Raw genomic sequence first — 23,829 nt, 5'->3', positions numbered from 1 at the left:
GAGGACACGTCGCTGGCCACACACCCCCCATCCGAAGGGACCCGCCGCGTGAAAGCCGTAACACCAAGCATGGGGGGGGGGGGGAAATGATGTGACAAATCACGCACCCACGCACAGACGGTCAGCGTCAGGAAAGCATGATTTCAGGATTTCACATGGTTTTATTACAAAACAAGCAACAAAACAGTTTTAGAAAATTATTTTTTGCTACATACCAATTAAGAGATCACATAAAATGAGAAGCGTAAGAGTTTCCATGCGCTCAGCTCAGCCTAGAGTCACTGCATTTCACAGCTGAAACATACTAGTTCAAAACACAGAATCATGCCACACCTTCGGGAGCAGCTGGGGGAGGGGGTCAAACAGTACGGTTTTCGACCAAATATCAGCTTTATTCAGACTCTACGGAGCATGAGTGACTGTAATTCACTACTGCAGGCAATAACAGAGAGAAAAGGGGAGTAAAAGGGAACAAAAGTGACATTGGTAGAAAAGATGCAATAAACATGTCCATTTCTGACAGGTTCAAAGTTTATAAACCAAGCTGATTTGGGAAACTCAGTTTCCAAAACACTGCTACCTCCTCAGGCCTATTTATCTGGTTAACAGTGAAAACACACATAGCAAATCCCACTGCTCAACTACTGAATCTGCCACTTATTTATTGGATCCTTTTAGCCCATATCAGAGCACAGTTACATTGGGGGGGTGGGGTGGGAGGGGACACAGGAGGGGACCACCTTCTGCCTCAAGTGAACTATGAAGTTGGACTCTTTCTCACAGTTTCTACTCAGAAACCGATGTGTAACTCCGCTATTTTCACCTGAGATCACTTTCCTTGATGGACACCTTAGGACGACTAGCATCTCACAGAATGCAAAAGGCCACACTGTGTTCAGCCACCAGCTCACGCTGAACAAGCAAACCCTTAATTTTCAAGAACAGTGGACAATAATAGTTCAGCTAAGGGGAGACACCTGAAATTGTTATACACAGCGGGTCGAGACCACATCAAGTCTTATGAAAACAGCGCAATTCAGAGAATGCTTTTATTCCACACACACACATTCACATATGCAGTACCTTTTTTGGTTCCTTTTTTTTTTTTAACAGATTTCTTCCAGAGCCTATGCACTTAAATGCGAACCAATACTGCATCCCTGCCTTGTTTTTTCCATTTGGTTCCATTTTTCACATTAAAAATCAAGTGCTTTGGTCATATATGCACTATCTTTGGCTCACATGTGTAGTGACATTAAAAGGTATGATGTGCAGGGAGATCAGCTCGGTGCTTTGTGACTGTGACCACCTAGAGGAGGGGGTGGGGAGGGGAGGAGGGAGGCTCATGACGGAGGGGATATATGTATACATACAGTTGATTCACTTTGTTGTACAGCAGAAACTAACACAACATTGTACAGCAATTATACTCCAACGAAGATATTTAAAAACACATGATATACAAAAAAAAAGTGTGATGTGAAATTAAGCAGAAGCCAAGGAATATGGGCACAAAAGGAATTCTGAAATAAGATCTGGCAATGAGAATGCCTCTAGGCTTCACTGAAGATAATTATATTTATCTGGTGTTGGAACTACATTAACAACGTTCAAACTTGGAATTCTCAAGTATCTGCCAACTAGAATCCTTGTTTTCCCTCTATCATGATAATACAATCTGGTTTGTAAGTATATTTAATTTAATACATTCTCAAAATAGATCTTACTGAATAAGAAACAGATCAGCTTACCATAATGGCCAATTAATTTAGCAGTAGTAATCTGGCAGGAGAGTTTATTTAAAAGAGAGGAAGAAATGAGTTAATTTTCACAACTTAAAAACACCAAGAGATGATATCTTTCCATGAGTTAGGGAATGTTTAAAGAGATCTCAAAAGTTCCTAATTTATTTTTGTTAGTTCCATATCTCTGTGCACTTCCTTTGACCTAGCCAAAGAATTTTCTTGAGGAAAATTTGAAGATGAAACCTGAGACAAAGAACTTTAAAGAATTGGGAATGGCTTCTTAAAAATAGGCTACTTGAAGTATGTTGTCACCTTGATCACTCATAAAGAAATCATCCCCAAACCAAGGATTTCTCAGGACAAAAGTATACAAGAGGCTGCAGAAAAGAGAAAACAGAGAGAGAAAACGAGAGAGAGAAAGAAATCCAGAGTAGACTTCCTTTTTTATACCAGAATCTCTAGACTAAACAATTTACGTGAAGGTTATCTCCAAAGCAGTACAGGCAAGAAAAGTTCTCAACCTAACACAGACTTCGAGGATACTACACTGCCTGAAAGAAACAGAAGATTTCCCTCAAGCCACCAAGGATTTTATGATCACATGTTTTTGCCCCTGCCTTAGATTTGAACACAAGGAGGGGAAGTGGACAGACTTAGGTAAAAACGCTTCTCTCAGTCTCCCCCTCTACTCGTTCATTTTTAACTTAAGGACAAAATTAATTGATCTAGCTGATAAAAAGTTATAGACAGAACTGAGTTAAGCTCCCTTCCTTTAGGGAACCCTGGTAGCAGTTCACCACATAAGCTGGACAGACAAATTCTCCCAGGGACCCCGGAAATTGCATCTCTCGTCAAATGGAAGAAGGTGCACCCTAAAATACCGGACAGGAAGTACAATCTATGCTCTTCTACCCAGGAAATCTCTAGCCAGCAATGCACAGCCTCTAAATCAATGTTTCTATGCACAGTTTCTATTTTATTAAAAATATAACTATCTCTCAAGATTATCTTTTGTTATCTCCTCGCTGGTAAGTACATAGAACCTCATCAGATGACAAGGTTTCATCATGCAAGTACAGACACGAGGCATCATCCAAAGCACAACATGAAGAATAGAAAGAAAGCAAATCTGCTAGGGTATACAACATACAGCACTTAAAACTAGACTACTGGCGGCCCGTGAAAGAACAGCCGAGAGGGAAGGACTCAAGATAATTTGTCTTTGCTAAAAGAGACCTTTTCCTCTGTCTGGAAAACAGATGAACTAAACTCCATCTCTTCCCGGCACCTGCTTTTTAAAGCAGCTCTCAAACTCTAAAATACAGATCTGATGTATCGCACAAGTGAATTATCATACACTTCCAAGTAAAGCCATATCAAGGGCGATGTCCGTCCCGTTCACAGCACTGAACACTGATAAACCCATCCTAAGGGCATGACACAGAAACAAGGTGGGCAGGTCTGGGGTCAAAGAACACGTCAAAGAGAATACAGTAATTCCCAAAACTGGCTGATGCACTGGGGTTGAATTATTCCCCCATACCTTACAGGACGTACCTATTTCTTCCCCTATGGAGGTCCCGGGGTGGGGGGCAGATCTGCCCTGGTTGACATGCAGGGCCCCCCACCAGCACCCAGATTTTAACACCTCCCCTCAGAATGTATCCCAGCCAAGCTGGAGCCTGGGTACCCCTCCTCCTCTCCCCCCTTCTTTCAGCAGGGTTGGTTACCACCCTCCTACTTCACAGTCAACTTCAGCCAATGAACAGGAACAGGATAAAACCAGATGACTGGCCTCAAGATTCTGTGCCTGGCCTGAAAACAAGGGGAAACTAAGACGAGGACAAGGAACTTGGCTAGGGATGAACCTGGACTTCCACCCCCCTCTCACCAGGTGGACCATGCAAGGGTCAAGAAAGAGGCACCCTGCTCTCCACTAAGCAAGCCCACAGGTCTAACCTAGTGACTTTCCCAAATTAAAAACACTGCACTGATTTTTTATTTTTAAAGTCAGCTGGGTGCCCCCGGCCCCCGGCTCCACAAAGAGCCCCACAGGGATGTGCGCGCCAGGGAGGCCTCTGACCATCCTCCAGCAGCTGGAGAAACGGAGTCCTGGCCCCTTGCATGTCTGAGTCCTCCCCCTCCCTCCCGGGCACTGTGCCTCATCACACATCCGAGGTCCGTATGTTTTCATCATCGAGGTTGAACACAAATGGCTTCTCCTTGGGGTGCTGGGGCTCCGATCTGTGCCTTATCCGGGCGCTGGGCAGCACCCGGGAAGTACTGCTCTCCCCCAGGCGAGGCGTGAACAGAGAGTCCTCAGGAGTCTCTTCAGTGGGAAGCAGCTTCTCCCCGGCCTGGGGGACAGGTGTCCACGGCTGCCAAGAGGAGGCCACAGAGGGGGCTTTGCAGAGGGCCTTTCTCTCCTCCATGGGCGGCCGCACTCTGCCCAAGACGGAGTTGTGCCCCCCTGAGAGGCTGGAGCTTCCAGAGCGTGTCAAAGAAATGGATCGAGAAAAGGACATTTCCTACAAGAATAAAAGGGGTGGGGAGAAAAAAAAGAACGTAAGGGTTTTGCTGACCATGTTTATCCCAAAGCCCCAGGAAGAGAACCCTCCCCTCACCCCATGATCACCACCTCACAGGCCCAGAGACACGTGTCTACAGAAATCAAGTATGTCCAGCGGCATTTGTTCCAAAAGTGTCAAGGTCTGCCCGGCAGGGATGTGTGTAGCACACATCAGAAGCTCTGGTTCTCTACCCAACCCTACCTCACCTCCTCCAACTACTGAAGAAACAAAAAATAAAAATTTGTACCCAAATCAGTCAAAAGAGAAAAACAAACAAGACAGCCTGGGGCTTCAGCTGCACCTGGGCACCGGGCCTCTTGCCTACATCACCAAATAAAACCCACCCACTCGGGACAACTCATCGCGAGGTTGAGGGTGACTGTGAACAGGAAGGAAGTGACTTACTCTGGGGTGGCACTTGAGGGCCTGGACAGCTGCCCCGATCTCCTTAATCCAGCTGTGCATGTCTTCCGGACTGTCCGCCTGCAAAACACCCACCACACTTACAGAGACGCGTCTGGTGCTGTGATTTCAGCTTTCATGTCTGTGACTCAACTCTAAGTCCATAAAATCACACCATGAGAGCTGGAAGGGATCTCGGAGACCGTCCAGTCCAGTGGCTTTCAGACTTCTGAGGACATTTTTTCCCCAGCAAAACAGTATATGTCACCCCATAAATAAAAGGGCTCAAAGTGAGGCAGAGGCTGTGACGGAGGGAGAACTTAAAGCCCCATCCCCACTGAAGTCCCTCACCCTCTCTGGAACACAGTTGGCCTGGCCTCACCTCCTATTTTACAGAAAAGAAAATGAGGCCCAGAAAGCCAGAGCCCAAGATTTAGGGCTGGTCTAGATTCCAATTCTCCTGACGGCCAATGCAGTCATCTTTCTACTACAGCTATCCCAGCAAATAATCCCACTTTCAGCTCCAGTCCTGTTAAAGCCAGATCGTCTGCAAATCCTCCCAGATAGGTAGTTTCTCCAGGAACAGGGCCTCTCTCACAGCGCAAGCAACCTGGGTCTGTCCTGAGTCCCATCCAGGCCTCAAGAGTCTCTCGACTTGCATGTAGGGCACTGCCGAGCCCTTAAAAAGTTCTTCCCCTGGGAATTCCTGGTGGTCCGGTGGTTAGGATTCTGTGCTTTCACTGTGAGGGTTCAATCCCTGGTTGAGGAACTAAGATCCCGCAAGCCGCACAGTGCGGCCAAAGTACTCCCCCTAGAAATACCAACCAACCCCAGAAGGGGGCAGCAGCACCTCTGTGAAGACAGGGAAACCAGAGGCCACGCGGTGGCAAGTGGAGTCCTAGGAATTCTCACTGCTTGCCAGCTTTATAGGGGTTGAGTTCAAGTGAACCTGGCACAGGTTTACTGAGGCCTTACTCACTGTGACACATGACATCAGTACTGGGCACAGAGTTGGGACCAAGACTGAAGCCTTGACCTCCAGAAACTTACCTTTGGTAACCTCTCTCTGTCCCCCTGCACCTTCCCCTGACAGAGCCACCCGAAATGACCCTGGTGCATTTGTACGCCCACGCATACGAGAATGCAAACACCACACCCTTGCAGGCAAAATACTCCACACATACCCCTCACTGTGCCCATCTCTAAAATGATTCTTTTTGCATTATACCAAGGTAACACATAACCAGTTTTTTAAAAAACTCATGGGACTTCCCTGGCGGTCCAGTGGTTAGGACTTCGAGCTTCCACTGCAGGGGGCACAGGTTCGATTCCCGGTCAGGGAACTAAGATCCCACATGCTGCGCGGTGTGGGTTTCCCCCTCAAAAAATGTTTTAATGAATAAATACTCTCAAACTTGCATGCCTACCCCTTCCTGTCACCCCAAACCAGCCCTCGTTGGTTAGGTGTGTGCAGGCCATGTACAAGGGGAACAGTTTCACATTCTGTACGACGGTCAAAAAGAGGCAGCAATGGTGCCCCAGGGGAAGACCCCGTTCACCTGCAAATCTACCTGCCCTCTCTCTCCCTTGGACTCATCCCAGTTACTTGACAACCTGGTGATTTCCCAAGAAAAAGAAATCCATCCCTAATCCAAAAAGATAAGCAGGACAAGGTCTCCAAGATGCTGCCAAAAGGTATTTTACTAATATCAGGACTAGCCTGTTCCATAAATAGAGCTATTGGGAAAAATTAAACTCATTTAGGTAAAGCAGTTTGAACAGTGCCTGATACACAGAAAGGGCTTCATAAGTATTACTATTGTTGCTGCTGTTGTTACTATTGTATGAGGGACACTAATGAAGCCTTAAATTCCAATATTATAAATATGTTCGCTGCCTTCTCCCTACAACTTTTCATTGTTTTCACACTCAAACTGCAGATAATTCTTACCTAAAGGATCAAATTGTTGGGATGAAGTAAGATAACATACTTTTGCTTATTGTGCTTATTTATCAATCCCATAAAATGGCTTACAGATGGGAGGTTGACGGAGTCTTCACTGCCTACCTGTTTTCTACTGTATTCTTTTCAGCCTTCTTAAGGATTTCTGTACACACATCTATATTTCTTGAAGTCCCGTGGATTTCTTGAGTTGTTTGAAAAGATATTAATAATTATTTCTATTATAAATAACGTTATTCATAGACGCTAATGTCTATTTCTATAGTTGGGAAATTTGAAGTAAAATTGTATTATATCTCAATTCACCTTTGTTGAATTGCTTTTCTCTGGATAAAGTGACCAACCATACACTGCGTTTTCCAATCTCAGTTTCAAAAGAGTACTTTGCTAATTAAAAAATTTTCAACTGTAAGCAGAATATTTCACCATGCTTAATTTATGTAGAAAGTCATATTCAAATTCTTAATTATTGCATTAGCCTATTATATAGATGACCCTGGAAACAAAAAATAATGTAAAAGATAGCAAGTTTTAACTCTGTTGGGGGGGGGGGGCACATTTATCAAGTCAATGTGGAAAGTGCCTCTACATGTAAATAACTGTTATTGTCAAGTAAATTCAAATAATATGAGCAAAAGATAAAGTGAATTTCTTTAAAAAACAAAGATAATATATTTGAGGGAGATGAAAGGCTATTTTGAATTGGAATGAGATAGTGGCAATTAAATTGTCCACTAGCAAAGAAGCATTTCTTAGAGATTTTCCTTCTAGGGGAACAGAAGTTGACTTGGTGGGGAAATTCGAGAAGAGAGAGGGAAAGATGGGGATGGGAGCTGAGGGAGAGACAAAGGTCTTCGGCATCACACAGGAGATGAGGCACTTTCATTAAACAGACTGCAAGACCCCTATGATGACAGTCCAACAATCAGTTTCCAGGGCTTTTGAGCTACTTCCAGTCTTTCTATCACTGTAGCAAAACACCCCCTCCCATGTCAAATGTTACCCCCACAAGCCACAGGCCACCTATCTGACTGTCCTTTGAGACAGTTAACAAACACTCACTCCTCTAGGAGCAATCTTCAACCAGCCTAGGTGTCTTCACCCCAGCTCCACATAGCAAGGAATCCTGAATCAGAGAAAACTGGGAATCACCTGACATTTAACATCTGGAAACTCAAACATAAGAATCCAGATCCTCTAAAACTGGTTTAGATCATTTCCAATTCTCTAATATAATACTGCTACTCACATCTGTCTCTGTGCATAAAGCTTTTTTCGTACTTAGAGTTCTTCAGCTCCCAGGGAAGTTGCTAAAGGGTATGCATGCTTTTTTTTTACCCCTGGCCATGCCACGTGGCATGTGGGATCTTAGTACCAGGGATCGAACCCGCGCCCCCGGCAATGGAAGCACGGAGTCTTAACCACTGCACTGCCAGGGAAGTCCCAGAGTATCTAAGCTTTTAACACTTTTCTTATATATGGCCAGAGTGATTTCTAGCCAACAATATAGATTGCATTTATATATATTACATGCACCCTTGTTAGAATTAAATATTACAATTAAAAAAATTTTTTTAATGTTTTGGCCGTGACGTGCGGCTTGTGGGATCTTGGTTTCCCGATCAGGGACTTAACCTGGGCCCACAACAGTCAAATCTCGGAGTCTTAACCACTGGGCTGCCAGGGAATTCCCATTTTTAAAAAAAATTTTTTTTAAATATTACAATTTAAAAAATCTTTGCTAATATGATAGGAAAAATAATTAAATCTTTTCCTTAAAACATTTAGTATTTGAGATGGAAATGGTTTGCTAATTATATTTCTTCCTTAATTCTCTAATTCCGTTTAAGGATATTTTTCTGTCAGATAACCTAGGTAGTGAAGCCAGCCATGAGGATAATAAATAGCAGTAAACATTATCTTAATGTTCATTAATGTTCAAAATATTATTCGAATGGAAAAGCAGATACTGAGCCCACATGAGAATAAATAGAATATTACGTTCTTGATATCACAATTTAAATCTCTTTTGGCAGTTTTAAGAACTGGAATTCACTGGGAACAGAAATTAAGTGAAACCTCAAAAATTACATGCAGAAATTACAGTGTATGTGTATATCTATCTTTTATGGAAAACCTGTGCTTAGCTTTCATCAAAAACTCAAAAATATCTTAAAACCACATCACAAAGGTGGCTTCATGAACCAGAGGTAAAAAACAGAGCTGAAATCCACCCACCCCATGGTGAATTACTAAGACTTAAAAAAAAAAAAAGCTTAAAACTCTAGAACAAGAAGGGAAGTGCCAAGCTTATACTCTCCTCTCTTCCTGGTCTGCTTACGTGTGTACATGTTTCTGGTGCTTGGTTCAAAAGAAAAAGTAGGGTTTCTGTCACTGAGGGCAGTTTTTGAGGTGAGAGGAACAAACGATATTAAATGAGTCACTGCAGTTTGTGGTTTTATTGCAGTCCAAAGAGCTCTGATGGAGTGTCTGCTATGCACTCGGCATCACAACATTTCCAATGGTTTCAAGCCCTGAATTCTAACAGGTCATCAATAAAAGGCTTCCCATACGTACTTCTGGTTGCTTTCACTGCAGCTGTCCAAAATTTTTAGGCAGCTCCTTCATAATCTTATTCCCAACCTCTGCTGCCCTCCCTTTCCAACAGCTAATAAGCCCTACCCCTCTCCCCAGGAACCAGTCCCACTTTTAGATACAGCCCTGCCACAAACGGTCCATTCAAAGTGCTAAGCTGACCAATGGATTTTAATGTAAGAGGATGAAAATTTATTGATATCAGCTTCCAATTCCACACAGCACCTAAACATTAAGAAACTACCATTTGTCAGGTTTTGGTATAGTCAAAGAAGAAGATCCACAATCATCTGAAAGAGCTATTAAAATATCCCTTTATTCCAAATACACGTCTCTGCGGGGCCAGATTTTCGTCATACTCTTGCATCAAAACAACATATGGCCACAGACGGAGTGCAGAAGCAGTTATGAGAATCCTGCTGTCTTCCAATAAGCCAGCCATTAAAGAGATTTGCAAAAATATTTTTAAAAAAATGCTACTCCTGTTGCTTTTTTGTTTTAGAAAGAATTATTTTTCATCAAATGTTACTTGTGTGGACATAAATGAGTTTACAGTTGTTTTTAAATGCATAAATACATATTCTTAAAGAGTTTTAATCTCTACTCTGCTCCAGCTTTCTATTCTGAGTTTGACGCTATACAAAGACTTGCCCATTCGCTCATTTATTTATTCAAGGGGATGTGAGTGTTCTTTTATCCTAGAAATGTGGAAGCAGGTGGCAAAGGAGGACAGAAATGATGACCAGATTCTGGTCAACGTGCAGACACTCGTGCCAATGATGCAGCATCCTCTGAACTTTTTTTTTTTGGTTGGCACTCATGTTTCCCAAATCACTCTCTCTAGCCCAAAGCTCTGTTCTAGACTCTTCCCCCAGCATAATCGTTCCCTTCCCCCCACATCCAATCAACTCAAGTCTTGGAAAGGACTCTCAACAGCGTCAAATGTTTCCACTTTTCTCCACCCATCCAAGTTCAGGCTTCCTTCATCCCTCACCGAAACCATCACAACAGCCTTCCAACTGCTCTCCCTGGCTCCTGTCTTACCCTTTCCTTACCTTGTCCCCTACACTGCGCCGGCCAGGACATTCACCGCCAGCGTCCCATCAAAAGGACCAGGATTGAGGACTATCATCTCCACTTTACAGGTGAGGAAAACAAGGCTCTGAAACTGAGGCCACTTGCCCAAGTGGGATTTTTAGGAGGCAGATCTGATTGGGTCACTCCCCTAGCTTAACCTCCAATGGGCCTAACCCCCAGGATAAAGTACAAGCTCTTTAACAAGGCCCACAAGGCCTCAGGCCCTCCATATCAGCTTCCCAGCACCTGTGCCCCTTTCATCTCCAGGCTTTTTTATACCTGCTGTTTGCTGTTCCCTCTGTCTGGGCCACTCTTCCTCCAAGGGACTTGGTTTTGATGTATCTTCCTTCAGGAAACCTCCCTTGACTCCCTGAGACTGGGGGAGGTACCCTTCTTAGGAGTTCCCATGGCAACCACCACTCACTCTAAGGGTAGCCCTCCTCACACAGTTTGTTTTTGTTTTTTGTTTTATTCCCCCACCCCCATGAGAGAGGTTGTTTCATGCTTGTAACACATTTAAGGTCTTTGGTCATATTCTGCCATGCCACCCTGGGATCACCTGACCTCCTAAATGATTTTTTAAATTTGCATATATTACAGGTTTATGCTCTGTGCTGTGAAATTTGATGTCACATATCTGCCACTGCTGTATCATACAGAATAGTTTCATTGCCCTGTGTTTCACAGCTCCCCTGCGTTCCTCTCTCCAACACGCCCTCCCCCACCTCATCACACTGTTCTCACTGCCCGTTTACTTGCCGATCTCCCTCTTGGGTTCAGGACCTGTTCTGTTGAACGCGGGGTCCCCAGGACGAGGCAATGCACAGCACTCTGAGAAGGCTTTACTAATATCTGTTAAATCCAAGAACTGGAAACTCTTCTGTTGCAGCTACAGCTCAAACTTTGTCCCTGAACGGCAGCGGAGGCCGCTCTCAGGCCTCAGCAGCACTTTCCACAGCTCTTTCCGGATGCTCGTCTGAACCAATGGAACCCAGGTTCCCCAAGGCTGCTAGTGTGTCTGCTGGGCTCAGGCAGGGGACCCGCTCCGAGGGACCTGCTGCTTACGGGTGAGGGGCGACCAAAAAAAGGGAGGGTGCTTAGTGGGGGGCGTGCAGGGAACCTGAGACGCTTTGGCTGGGGAGCCTCACATTTCAGCCCACACACTCCCCGGCAGTCTTGGCGCGAGGCTGCGGGCATCAAGGCACACTCTGTGGACGGCTAGGCGGGCTGGGGTGGGGACTTGGCCCTGCAAGCCTAGGCCGCGCGAGAGGCTAGAAATCTGCCTTTCTAGCTCCTAAGATTTGAGAAGGAGTTGGGAGAACTCCAAAGCTGTGGGTGGAGGGGAGACGCTTGTGATAGCTGAACCGTCGGAGCCCAAACAATGGCTTTCTCTGTGCAGCTGGCTGTGCACCTGGTGCCCGCACAGGGCCCTCTGTGCTCCTGTCCTTCCGCACACAGTGCTGTCCACACACAGACGGGACTTATAAATACCCTCCAAGGGAGAAGTGAAACCACTGACCAGTTCTCCTTTTCTCTGCTTAGCTGGTGCCCAGCAGCTGAGAGCAGCTGGTACAAACTCACATTCCCCAGTGTAGTGGCTCGACCCGCTCTTATCATTTTATGGTTGGGAAACTTTTGGCAAACATCCTGTTTAGAATAAAACGGGACTCAGGCTGACTCTCGGGGTGGAGGTGGGGGGCTAAATTTACCACCCAGAAGCTTCGAACGAAATAAAAGAGAAAGCAAAGGGAAAGGCAGGCCTAGAAGGACACCACCCACAGAGAAGGAATGTCACTGTCTTCCGGGAGCCAGCCTTTTACCTGCACGTAGAAGGTCCTGGAGCTGGTTATTATTTCAAACAGGTTGTCCCTCATTAGCAGATCACTAGACAGAGAAAGAGACAGAAAGTTGTCAGACATGCTGGTCACCCATTGACGACCTGATTTGTACTAAGGCAGGTACCCGTGCCCCCTATCTTAAAAAGGGGGTTCACAGCCCATTCCTCCCACTGCTCCTGCCTCAGAAAGCATTACAGGGATTCCTTGGGCTTCACTTCCTGGAGGGTCTCCAGTGGTTTAACCATCCCCAATACACACTACCACCAGTTCTAACAAGACAAAGCTCCTTGGACTCTAAAACCTCTTGCCTCATATGTACCGCGCACTGCCTACAGTTGTGTGTTTCTTTAGTAGCTGAGATGTACTGATATAAAGTGCTTTGTGAGAAGCACTGTTTTGAGTGTTTTCATTTTAGGGTCAAGTAGATGAAAATTTCATTGGTTTTATATACATAGACAAACGCACACACTGTTATATGCCCATTATATCTCCACTAAATATACACTTTTATCTACATATATACATTGTTGCGAGATAATGGACATGTAACAGTATATTTAAAAAAAACAGTATATTTGTTTCAGATGTACAACATGATTGGATATTTGTATATACTGCAAATGATAGGCACTGTCTAGGAACGCTCATCACCACACAGTTACATTTGTTTTTCTTGTAATGAGATTATAACTTTTGAGATCTTCTCTCTTAGCCACTTCCAAATATAGAACATAGTACTGTTAACCAAAGTCGCCACGCTACACATTCCACCCCCAGGACTTACTTATTTATAACTGGAGGTTTGTGCCTCTGGACCCCCTTCACCTATTTCAGCCACCCCCCACCCTCCGCCTCTGGTAACCACCAATCTGTTGTTTGTGCTTTTTCATGTGTTATTTCATCCAATCTTCACAACAATCCAATGAGGCAATAAGACGTGCCCCAATTTACGGATGTGGAAACCCAGGCTCAGAGAGGTTCCGTGATGTGTCCCTGGCGCTGGAGTACGTAACCAGCAGAGACAGGATTCGAACCCAGATCTGACTCCAGAGTCTATGCTCTTCACGACGCCAATACCAGGTGTCTCTCCTAAGGGATGCGAATCTCTCATTTCCAAAGCCTTTCTCCACCCACACAGCAACTGCCTCAGCTCCACTGACTCCCTGCTCGCAGGAGGGGCCTAGATGCTGAAGACGAGAAAGGGTTGATGCTTTAGGCTGGGTGTGAGGTTTGGAAAGAGGGACCCCGACTACCGCAAGGAGGAAGGCGAGAAGTAGCTGATGCGCAGCCACAAACCTCCAATCAGCCCAAGTTACTTCCAGGGTGAAACGCCTGCTCTATGTACCCAGTCACTGCGTGGAACATACAAGGAGTAAAAGCTCCAACTCCTTCCCCGTGAAAAAACACAAAAAAGCAAAACTATACAGGCAGATGTCAGACTGTGTGTTACATGCCAAGAGTTAGAATAATTCCAAGAAAGGACTGATCACAGGCGGACTTCTCTGGCGGTCCAGTGGTTAAGACTGCATGCTTCCGCTGCAGGGGATACGGGTTCAATCCCTGGTCAGGGAATTAAGATCCCACATGCCGTGCGGCACGGCCAGAAAATTTTAAAAAAAAGGACTGACCGCAGGCAGGGTTGGCTTTAGGAATCAGGACTTGGAAGGAAACGTGGCCCATTGGGCCCACCTGGGCAAAGGAGGAGCACAAGACTAAAGACCCACATGGGTGTGAATAGCAATCGGGGGGTCAGACACACCCCGGGGCCCAATCCTGACTCCACTGGGAAAAGGCATTTTAGGTATATGTTGAAAACCTGGTGAGCCTTTGTGTCCCAACTGAAAATGGAAATCAGAAGCCCTCCTCTATCAAGCTTCTCACCACAGAGATCAGTTATAGATTCTATAAGGCGTCTCATAAGTTATATGAGGCGTCTGGTACAATGCATGTCACATAGCGGTCACCTGAAATGCATTTCCTTAGCTATTATAATTACTTTCTGAGTATGTGAGTGGAGATGGCTCTTCTTTCTGACTAAAACCCTTTTACCTTTTAAACTACTCATGCACATACAATGCAATCATGTAATCTACTACAGAGGAGGTAAAAGCAAAGCAGGGAGGAAATCCCCACCCTTTTCACATCTACTTCTCAGGCTATATGTTGCCTTTGAATTCAATTCAATTTGATTTGGTTTGGTTCCATTCAATTCTATTCAATTCAATTCAATTCAACAAAGGTTAACTGACTACCTAGATGCCCTAAACCCCCTTGACTGGGTTTGGGAGAAGCCCAGTCTCACAAGCCCAGAACCTGCAGAGCCTTGGAAACTTCCTTGCCCAAGGATCTTCAACTCCCTCAGTTCTCTTCCTCAGAGTTCAGTCTGACTCCGGCAGTTAGAGGCTTAGGCAAAGTGCGACGTGCCCTTAGGACCGAATCTCACCTGGGTTCCCTAAACTGCCCCAACACGCCCATCAACCTGCACAGGCCTCCAGGGTCAGGAGGAAGCCCCATCTTTCCTCGGCCCACTGTCACCTCCACAGCCACACTTCTGGACCTTCCCCCTGTAGATACTTTCACGAATGATAATTGGACAGTGGAAACTTCCATAATCTTCTATACTCTGTTTGCAAGGCTCACGACAGTCCCTGCTTCCTTGGGCCACAAAGCACCTCGTTTTCATGCAAGACCCTCCCATGCCTTCATGTGAGAACAGTCAGCCTGCTGCTAATAGCTTCCCTGGTGACATAGGCTCTGCACGCACAGTCCGCGGGACAGAGATACAGCATAACATCCCTACGGACTGCAAGCTGCGGGCCAAGTGAGGACTGCTAGATGCCTGGATGCCCTTGGATCTCTAAAGTTTGGTTCCAGGGACACCTGTATGGGTGTCGGATATGACGGGGCCCCAGGTCCCAGACTCGCCCTATGCTCTGTGGCGCCAGAAAGGTTACCATTTCCTGGTGGAAAGAGGAACACATTAAAAATACTTCCTCTTCCTGCCCAAGAGCATAGCTGTGAATCACCCTTGTGTTAAGAAGACATCAAGGACTTTGTTGAAAGGAGGAGAAGAGAAAAGGGACAAGTTCAGGGCAGAGGCACTGGCGGAAACAGGGGTCTGAGCAGATGTGATGAAAAGCAAGTGACTGAGGGCACAGTCCTCCTCCGCCTCCGAGTCCCGGTCCTCTTGTGAAATGAGCAGCTGACACCTGAGAAGCACCCCTCTCTCCTCTGTCCTATATTCTTTCTTTTTCTCCATCAGGAAAGTATCATATAGGCTCATTTCAGGAGTGAGAATAAGGGGCTAGGAAGAGGGGAGGTGTGCCCAGTGCCATCTCACTGCTGCATCAGCTTGGATGCGGAGAGTCAACCATAGATGTCATGGTGACAACATCTTCCTGCTCTTGGAAGAAGGTTCTGGAATAGAGCCTCAGAAGGGGAGTAACAGAAGAGTTAAGAGGGCACAAGGGGTTCTGACCAGAGAAGAATAAGCAGAGACAATTACCCAGACTTGACCAGACACTCGTGGGTCTTGAGAACGTCCTTGAGGAATATGGTACGCAGTGGTTCTCGGTCCTAGGGGGGAAACAAAGGCCGTCAGCCCAAGCCATCACCCGGACCAGCCAGCCATCAGCGTCAGAGATGACTGGCTGAAACCAGGTTGCAAACAAGGCAAGGTCTCAAAATAATCAAGAGAGGAAAAAAATCTAAGAAGATGCTCTCTGGCTCAGACCACGAAGGGAGGGAGTTAGTTAAGGCCACCTTGATATCACAATGAAGGTGCGCACACCTGGTGGATGGAGGTAAGACACCAGCACCCCTAGAGTCTGTGTGCCCACGTCTCTGCTCAAACACACACACGTGGGTGTGACTCCCGAGCCTCTTCCCTCCACGGCTTCTCAGGAGGGCCCCAGAGTGCTACAAACCTGCTCACACTTGAAGTAGCAGATGGTAAAGTCATCCAGCGCGAAGAAGCGTCGTTTCCAGCTCTTGCGCTGAAATAAAGGGTAAAGAGCAGGATGTTAGAAGAGGTCCCGGCATTTCGAGGGGTGCACTCTGGTTCTAAGCTCCTGGAGACCCCGCCCCACGGAAGCCACGCTCCCACGTAGGGGGGCAGGGGCCACGACTTCTTCCTATGGGGCAGCACCTCGGAGCTGAGGAGCAAAGGCGTCCCCCAGCCTCTCCCTGATTTGGGGTGGTTTGGGCGTGGCTGTCTCCACGCTCCTCCTTGCAAACTGCCCTCCCCTCTGCCTCGCCCACACCCACTGGCTCCCAGGGTCCCCAGAACCCTCTCCAGCCCCCGCACGGACACTCACCACGTTCCCTTGCTTCACACAATAGCCGCTCTTAATGAGGGGGGGCCCGGTGGGAACACGGCAGCCGGTCGTGGGGATGTAACTCTGAGACCTTCGAAGGATGGCGTGCGAGCCGGGCTCACTGCCTTCCTGCCCATCCCCACCATTCTACAAGGAAAGGGCGGCAGGATGAGCGCCTCCCCGGCTCCTCTCGCAGCCACACCCCCTAGCCCACTCTCTCTGGCCAATCATCTCTTCCTCTTGGCCCCGGAAGGCAGTCAACTAAGAAATATACCAGAAAATAAACATCTGCTTTGCCCCAGGCAGGCCTTGTACCGGGTGCTCATTTGAGGCCGGGGCGGGAGGGGGGCGCCGTGAGCTTGTTTCCAGCCATCCTCGGCCCCACTTCTCATGGGGTTCACAAGTGCCGGCCCCTGTGCACGATGCAGAACCCTACTGGCCATAGAGCTTCAGATGCCGTGGCCTCAGTTTCTGCCCTGCCTCTATTTTCGTGACCACCCCACGTGCTCGCGCTCCCCCACCCCCACCCGTTCCTCGGTCCGGCCCTCCTGTCATGTCACTGACGCACCACCACCCTCCGGCAGCCCCAGGCCCCAGCACCTGGTTGATTGGCGTGTGTACCACCACCCCTCCGATGATCTCTGTCTTGTAGGCCACCTGTGGCTTCTTCTCTAGGGCTGGAGGAGTTGCTAGGCTCTTGAGAACTTCAGTGGTCAGGGGCAGGTTCCCAACTTTGGGTACCTGGGAAGAATGACAGCACGGTTAACAGGTAACAGAAGGCCTACAAAAAGTGGGGAGGCAACAGCAGGAGGGATGGGGGAGGAAAGCTAATGTACCAGACTGTAGTAAGACACCCCTCTCCCCACTGCCCTTCCATCCATCCAAACCTGCCTAGGAAGAGTTCAGCAAGCCACGCCCGCCACACCCCCACACACAGCTACACACTCAACAAATGTTCTGAGCACCTGCGAAGAGTCAGCCCTTGCCTGGCTAGAGACTGAAGATAAACCAGCAGGCACAGACACGTCCTGCCCTCATGCCACGTGTGTGTGGAGGGAGACTGACCCAAGATACAGAGCAACACTAACCATCAGAATAGTTACAAATTGTGGGGAGTGCTGTGAAGACAGTTAATAGGAGCTGAGACTGACAGTAGCAGAACTGCCTGAAACGGAGTGGCTGGCATGGTTTGGCGTGGTTGGTGTGATTGGGAGAGGTCTCCAGGGGAAGAGATGCTGAAACAGTAACCTGGAGGATGAAAAGGAGCCAGGAACATAAAGACGGGAAAAGCATTCTCGGCAGTGGGTAAGATGCCTGTGGTATATGGTACAGGACTCGGGGAGCATGAACTCTGCAGCCCCGGGGCCGGGGGTGTAACTCCTGACCTGTCACTGACTGAGTGATATAGTCACAGAGTTGTCACGGTCCTCAAATGATAAGAGGATATAAATTTAAACACTTTAGAAATATGAATAAAAATACAGAAGTATTTTAACTGTCAAAATATTCTAAGTAACCTTTTATAAACGGTACTAACATTTACAAACGCAGCCTTTCCTGCAGAAGCTGCTATCTTTGCTCCTCTCCATGACGGAGTTCCAGCACCGACACTGATCAAAGAATCACGGAATTTTTAGGGCAAGTTTGAGACCACAGGTTGCAAACTGGTGGCCGAAAGGTAGACTGGCCCCAACTGTATTTCATTTGCCCTATCCACTGTGTTTTTCAATTTGCAGTTAAAATCTGGGATATTTCACATAAAAAAAAAAATCCCAATTTCCAGCAAAGCGGCAGTTCACTGCTTGGATGGGGAACAGATTCTTCAGTTCACCACAGTTCCGAACATCCTCCCAACCCGAGGTCATTTATCCACATGTGTGTTGTTGCTTTTCTTCCTCCTTGTCCATTTCTCATTTATACTGGAAAATCTTTCATCACAAGAGAGGCCCGGAGAAGTACAATCATTTGCCCAAAGCCGTGATTAATACCTGAACAGAGACCAAACCCTGACTCTGCCGGTGTGGTACCCACAGCATAACAAAGCCTGTCCTTCACAAGGACTCAACGCTCCAAGTGGATCTGCCAGGGAAGTAACTGCAGACACCACGAGAAAAGCTAACATCCTCCTCCACTTCTTTGACAGCCTTGCGAGCTAGAAAGACCTAAGAATCCAGAACTTTCGAGAGCTCACAGCTCTAGGCTGAAGGATATATTGTAGAACGTGGGGAATACAGCCAATATTTTGTAACTTTCTGTAAATGAAAGTAACCTTTAAAAATGTATAGAAAATTAAAAATTACTATACAATATTACTAAAAAAAACTACTATTACAATAAACTATTGCAAGCCTGAGGGGTGGAGGAGGGGAAGAGCTCACAGCTCAAGGCCATAGGAGAACTCTGTCTGCCACGGACGGGAACCAAGGACCACACCCCCTGGCATCTATTGAAAGGAGTAAGACCGTCGTGATTACGTTGGGGCCCCAGAAAGAAGATGCGGCCCCTCCTCCTGGCCTGTGCTCTCAGCTTAGTCAGTCAAGGTTGACCTCTGCCCACCACCTCCCCAGACCAGGCCAGAAATCCACCCTTTCCTTTCCTTCTAGCTGAAAGACCACAGCAGCTCCCATTGCTTTGGGCCTCTGCTCAGTGCCAGGCAAAGTACCCATGTCTTTACTGCATTATCTCTCAGGCGATTTTATCAAGTAGGCATTATTTTCTCCATTTCATAGGCTCATTAAAACAAAGTAATGGCCCCACTGCTAAACACCACGTCCTATCTACCTGGACCACCCTTTCCGATTTCTCTGCATCTTGCTCTGATATGATGGAATTCTTTAGGGACGTGGATTAGGGCTGGGGTGTCCAGTGATAGAATCACCATGAAACAGCACAACTGCCCCCAAATGACCCAAATAAATTCCTGAAACCCAGCAAAGAAGGAGGGAAGTGGCCTTTTAGTGTTCACGGTGGCCAGAAAAGGACTCCTCGTGGCTTGGCTGTTGTGTTGCCTCTCAACCCGTCAGCCGGAGGCTGAGAACCGCTGGTTGTCACCACTCTCGCCCCTGCATCGTGGGCTGCTTCTGGCCAACCACCCAGAGCCTCTCCAAATCTGTTTCCACTTCCCCAGACTTTGAATCAGCCTCACCAATAACTACACTCCAGATCTTGAAAACAAAGTCATCCCCTTAGTTTGTCCATCTCCCAGAATCCCAGTGAAAGGTAGGCTCCCTTTCACACCCCACCCCACCCCCATGGAGGGTTCTCTGATGGGAGAGGGCCACAGGGTTCCCATTTGCAACATGAAATGAAATTTGCAAGGACTCTTTCTTCCCACCAGGCATGGCTAGATTGCTACAAGGAATAATCCAACTTGGGAGGGAAGAGGGGAAAGCTGTGCTTTACTTTTACTGCTCAGTTTTCAACCTTTTTGAAAAACTGTAGTAAGTTGAATATGTCTCCCAAAATTGTCCACCCATAATCTAAGAACATGACTTTATTTGGAAATAGGGTCTTTGCAGATGTAATTAAATTAAGATGAAGTCATGCTGCTTTAGGGTGGACCCTAAGTCCAATGACGGATGTCCTCCTAAGAGGAGGGGTCACACAGACACACAGGCCATCCAGTGATGAAGGCAGAGGTGGAGGGATGCAGCTACAAGCCAGGGAACGCCAAGGACTGCCAGGAGCTGCCGGGATCTGGAAGAGGCAAGGAAGGAGTCTCCCCTGGAGCCTTCAGGGAGTACATGGACAGCCCTGCCAACACCTTGATTTCAGACTTCTCAGGACTATGGGAGAATGCATTTCTGTTGCTTTAAGCCACGCAGTTTGTTATGAGAGCCCTAGAAAACTAACATGGGAATACTGATACTGCAAGAGAACCCAGTTCTTTAAATACCATATGTCGACCATTATCTTCCGTCATAAGGACTCAATGACCTAGCACTAAATGACCAGTGATCTGCGGGCAGAAAAGCTGGCTTCTGACCCTGCGTGGGTCACTCTGATCTCCAGGTACTTCCACTGCCTCATTTATAAACAGAGATAATCACACCTGCCCTCCCTACTGAAGGTTTTCATGAGGCTAGAATGAAGCCACAGAACTAAAAGTGGTGTGTAATCTAACCTCTTTTCCCACTGCTGCTCGTTTTTCACATTTTTATAAACTCTCTGAGGTCTTGGGAGGCAGAAGGTCCTGGGTTTGGATCCCAGCTTCGCCATTTACTAAACTCGACATTTGGGGCAAGACTCTGATTTCCATTTTCTTCATCTTAAAAATGGCAGTGAAAGCACCTGTCTCACGTGAGTGATGTGAGGGGTGAAGGACGTGGCCCGTGAGAAAGCTTGGTTCACTCAATACGCTTTCATCTCCACATCCCCCACAAGAAGCTTCACTTTGCACACAAGGTGTCCGAAGATAAAAATGCATGTAATCAGGAAGTAGGGGACCCCTCCTCTTCCTTCTGTCCCACAGGACCTTCGGCAGGAGGAGTGAAGACGTGTACAAACGGAGCAAAGGAAAGTCAGGAGGACCCTGGGGGTTATGGAGCCCCTGCAGAGGCTGTGACATCCCCGCAGGCCTCTGGACTCCTGGCCTCTGGGTACCATCTCACTCCCCCCACTCCCATCGCCCATCACTTCTGTCCAATGGGGCCATGAAAGAGGATGGGGAGCTAGCTGCTTAGAGCAACTCTACACTCAAGGCACAAAAGCAAAGAGGCCCCCGCTGCCTCACAGGCTGTGTAGCCCCGTTCACCAGGCAGAACCAAGAGAGGAAACACGGAACGAGAAGAAAGTATTAGACGTTGAAAGAAATTCTCCAAATTGTGGAAGACACAGAAACGTCAAGACCTCAACTTAAAGGAAGAAAACCTTTACGGAAGTCAGCATTCTAAGAACTTCCCTGGGGGTACAGTGGTTAAGAATCCACCTGCCAATGCAGGGGACACGGGTTTGATCCCTGGTCCGGGAAGATCCCATATGCCACAGAGCAAGTAAGCCCGTGCACCACAACTACTGAAGCCCGTGTGCCTAGAGCCTGGGCTCCACAACAAGAGAAGCCACCTCAATGAGAAGCCTGCGCGCTGCAATGAAGAGTAGCCCCTACCCGCCACAACTAGAGAAAGCCCGCATGCAGCAACGAAGACCCAATGCAGCCGATAAATAAATAATTTAATTAATTAAAAGTAAAGTCAGCATTCTAGAGCCACACACACAAACACGTGGGTAGCAGACGTCTGTGAATTAGCCACTTCCCCCCCGACCCCACTCCACCATTTCTCTCTCTTTTCACAGGTTTGCCGACATTGATCAGAATGACAAGCCGACAAGCCAACAAGCCAAGCTGCTCTGATGGCTGCACTGTACTCTGCTTGGGTGCAGCATCACAAGTGCTGGGTGAGTGTGCAGGTTCCTTCCATTAACTCATTCACAGGACCCCTGAGATACTGGGGACACTAATCTGCCCCAGCACAGACTGGTTATTACTGGAAGTCACTAGAATGTAAGCATTTCCGACTGTATGATACAGAAAATCAAGCTCCTCAGCAGAGCGTGGATGACATGCCCGAAGCCTGCCTATATTACCAGTTAAAGGTCTAGTTTTCTCTTAAACATAGTTTTCCCCTCTCCTCCCCACCCATCGCCCTTTCTTTTTCTGTATTTCCAAGAAAGGGGTTCTTCATTAGCCAAGTCAAGGAAAACAAGAGTCCTCATTAGAACAGCCAGCAAACTGGTGCTGATAAATGGAAGGCTTTCCCAGGAGAGGTCGGTGGAGGGCCTGCATTGGTCCCCAGGCGGCCTCTTAAAGTCAGAAGAGTCTCCCCCAAGCCAGGAAAAAGTTCTGACTTCCCTCCTCTCGTGAGTTTCCTTAATCTGTTTCTCGGAGTCAGCAATCCATTTTCCAATCCTGCCACATTCTGAATCAGCATCTCAGAATGACCCAACCACGACCGACTGGGAGCCCTCCCAGGAAGCACAGAGGGGACACTCCATAAACTTCCCCTTGAACTCGATTCAAACTCAGACTCTCAGTTCAGCTTGTGGTTAGTCAGCCAAGGTGTAAGAGGAGGTAGGGGAACCGGGCTAGAACGGGGTCCTGGGAAAGTCCCCGCTGCCATCTGGGTCCTTCCTCACCCGAAACGGGCCACGTGCGGGAAAGAGGTCCTGACTCCTTCCTGAAAGGAGAAGGATCATACGTACGGTGATTTTGCTGGCTTGGTTCAGGGCTTCGACCCAGTCCTTCAGATCTTTCTGGTCATTGGCTTGAAGAAAATACCTCTGCGAGAGGGCGTTGATGACTGCAAAAGGCACAGGGATGAAGAGAGAAGAGCCCAGGTCAGAACACATGCAACACAGAGACTGCACAAAACTGAGGTGCTTGAACTAGCAGGGTGGAAGATCCCCACCAGGCAGATGCAGACGTTGCCCACGGCGTGAAGTCACCAGCGTGAGTATCTGGGAAGCAGCAGTTCTCACTTTTAAAAGATGTGGATTATTCCACTGGCCATAATACAACACTAACAGCCTTAAAGTGCTGCCGTGCAGCGAGGCGGCTTGTCCACCATCCACGGGACACACACCAGAACAGCTTTTCAGAGGCACCAAGAGGTTGACAGTCATGACGATACGTACATAACTGTGGCCCCAGTGCTTCTAGTTTCCACTGGCACAGGTGACCCACGTTAGGGGTCTTGTCTGTGGTTGAGAAATGGAACTAAGCTTGCCTGCAATCACGTCTGTGACCTTGACCTCATTTTCAACTTGGTCTTTCCTCTGAGCACTCCATGAGGTCAACAATTTACATCTGGGTTCTTTTTTTTTTTTTTTTTTTTTTCCAGATCTGCTGACCACAAAATCTGAGAGTCAGTTTTGAACTTGGCAATGATATTTGAAGGAAGTGGGAGAAAGAGCACAAAAGAAGTTTGAACCAACCTGAAGCTGGGAAAGAGGACAGCTCATTTTCCTTTCCTAGCATAAGTGAGCCAGAACTGGAGGAGGTGAGCATTGTGGGGTAGACACAGACTCCCTTAGTTCTTTCAGTTATTCACTCAGCAGATATTTAGTGAGCACCCAGTAGGTGCCAGGAGCCACACCCTAAGTGCTGGGGATTCAGCAATGACAGAGCAGAGAAGCAGCCCTGCCTTTGTGGAGCTCACACTCAGAACCACCCCAGATACTTACAACAGAATAGAGCAGCACTGAGAAGGCAGTAAAGACAATTAAATACTGACGATTCAATGACCGGCATCCACTGAGGGGCTCTGCTTCCTGTGTCACCCCCGACTGTCACTCATTTGGCAACAAGACCCTCAACAGAACATTCCT

General features: G+C 47.3%; 1 protein-coding gene across 7 annotated transcripts in view; it reads right to left on the bottom strand.

Annotated features, from left to right (window-relative positions):
- Window positions 1-136: 136 nt before the first annotated feature.
- PLEKHA2 (pleckstrin homology domain containing A2) overlaps window positions 137-23,829 on the bottom strand; it is a 58,304-nt gene continuing 34,611 nt past the window's right edge. For 6 of the 7 annotated variants that reach the window (XM_057697190.1, XM_057697188.1, XM_057697189.1 and 3 more), the window contains 8 exons: window positions 22,705-22,802; window positions 17,107-17,247; window positions 16,507-16,653; window positions 16,117-16,185; window positions 15,696-15,766; window positions 12,173-12,236; window positions 4,721-4,798; window positions 137-4,273 (listed from right to left, as the gene is read on the bottom strand). In XM_057697190.1, coding sequence (XP_057553173.1) covers window positions 3,911-4,273; window positions 4,721-4,798; window positions 12,173-12,236; window positions 15,696-15,766; window positions 16,117-16,185; window positions 16,507-16,653; window positions 17,107-17,247; window positions 22,705-22,802 — 1,031 coding nt within the window. In that variant the 3' untranslated portion in view covers window positions 137-3,910. The remainder of the gene's footprint in view (window positions 4,274-4,720; window positions 4,799-12,172; window positions 12,237-15,695; window positions 15,767-16,116; window positions 16,186-16,506; window positions 16,654-17,106; window positions 17,248-22,704; window positions 22,803-23,829) is intronic. The other variant, XM_057697195.1, reaches the window with a different exon arrangement.

Source organism: Hippopotamus amphibius, chromosome 10, assembly GCF_030028045.1.
Source record: "Hippopotamus amphibius kiboko isolate mHipAmp2 chromosome 10, mHipAmp2.hap2, whole genome shotgun sequence".
NCBI classification, from domain to species: domain Eukaryota; kingdom Metazoa; phylum Chordata; class Mammalia; order Artiodactyla; family Hippopotamidae; genus Hippopotamus; species Hippopotamus amphibius.
Note: the sequence above shows the minus strand (reverse complement) of the source record. Positions and strands in the feature narration are given on the sequence as shown.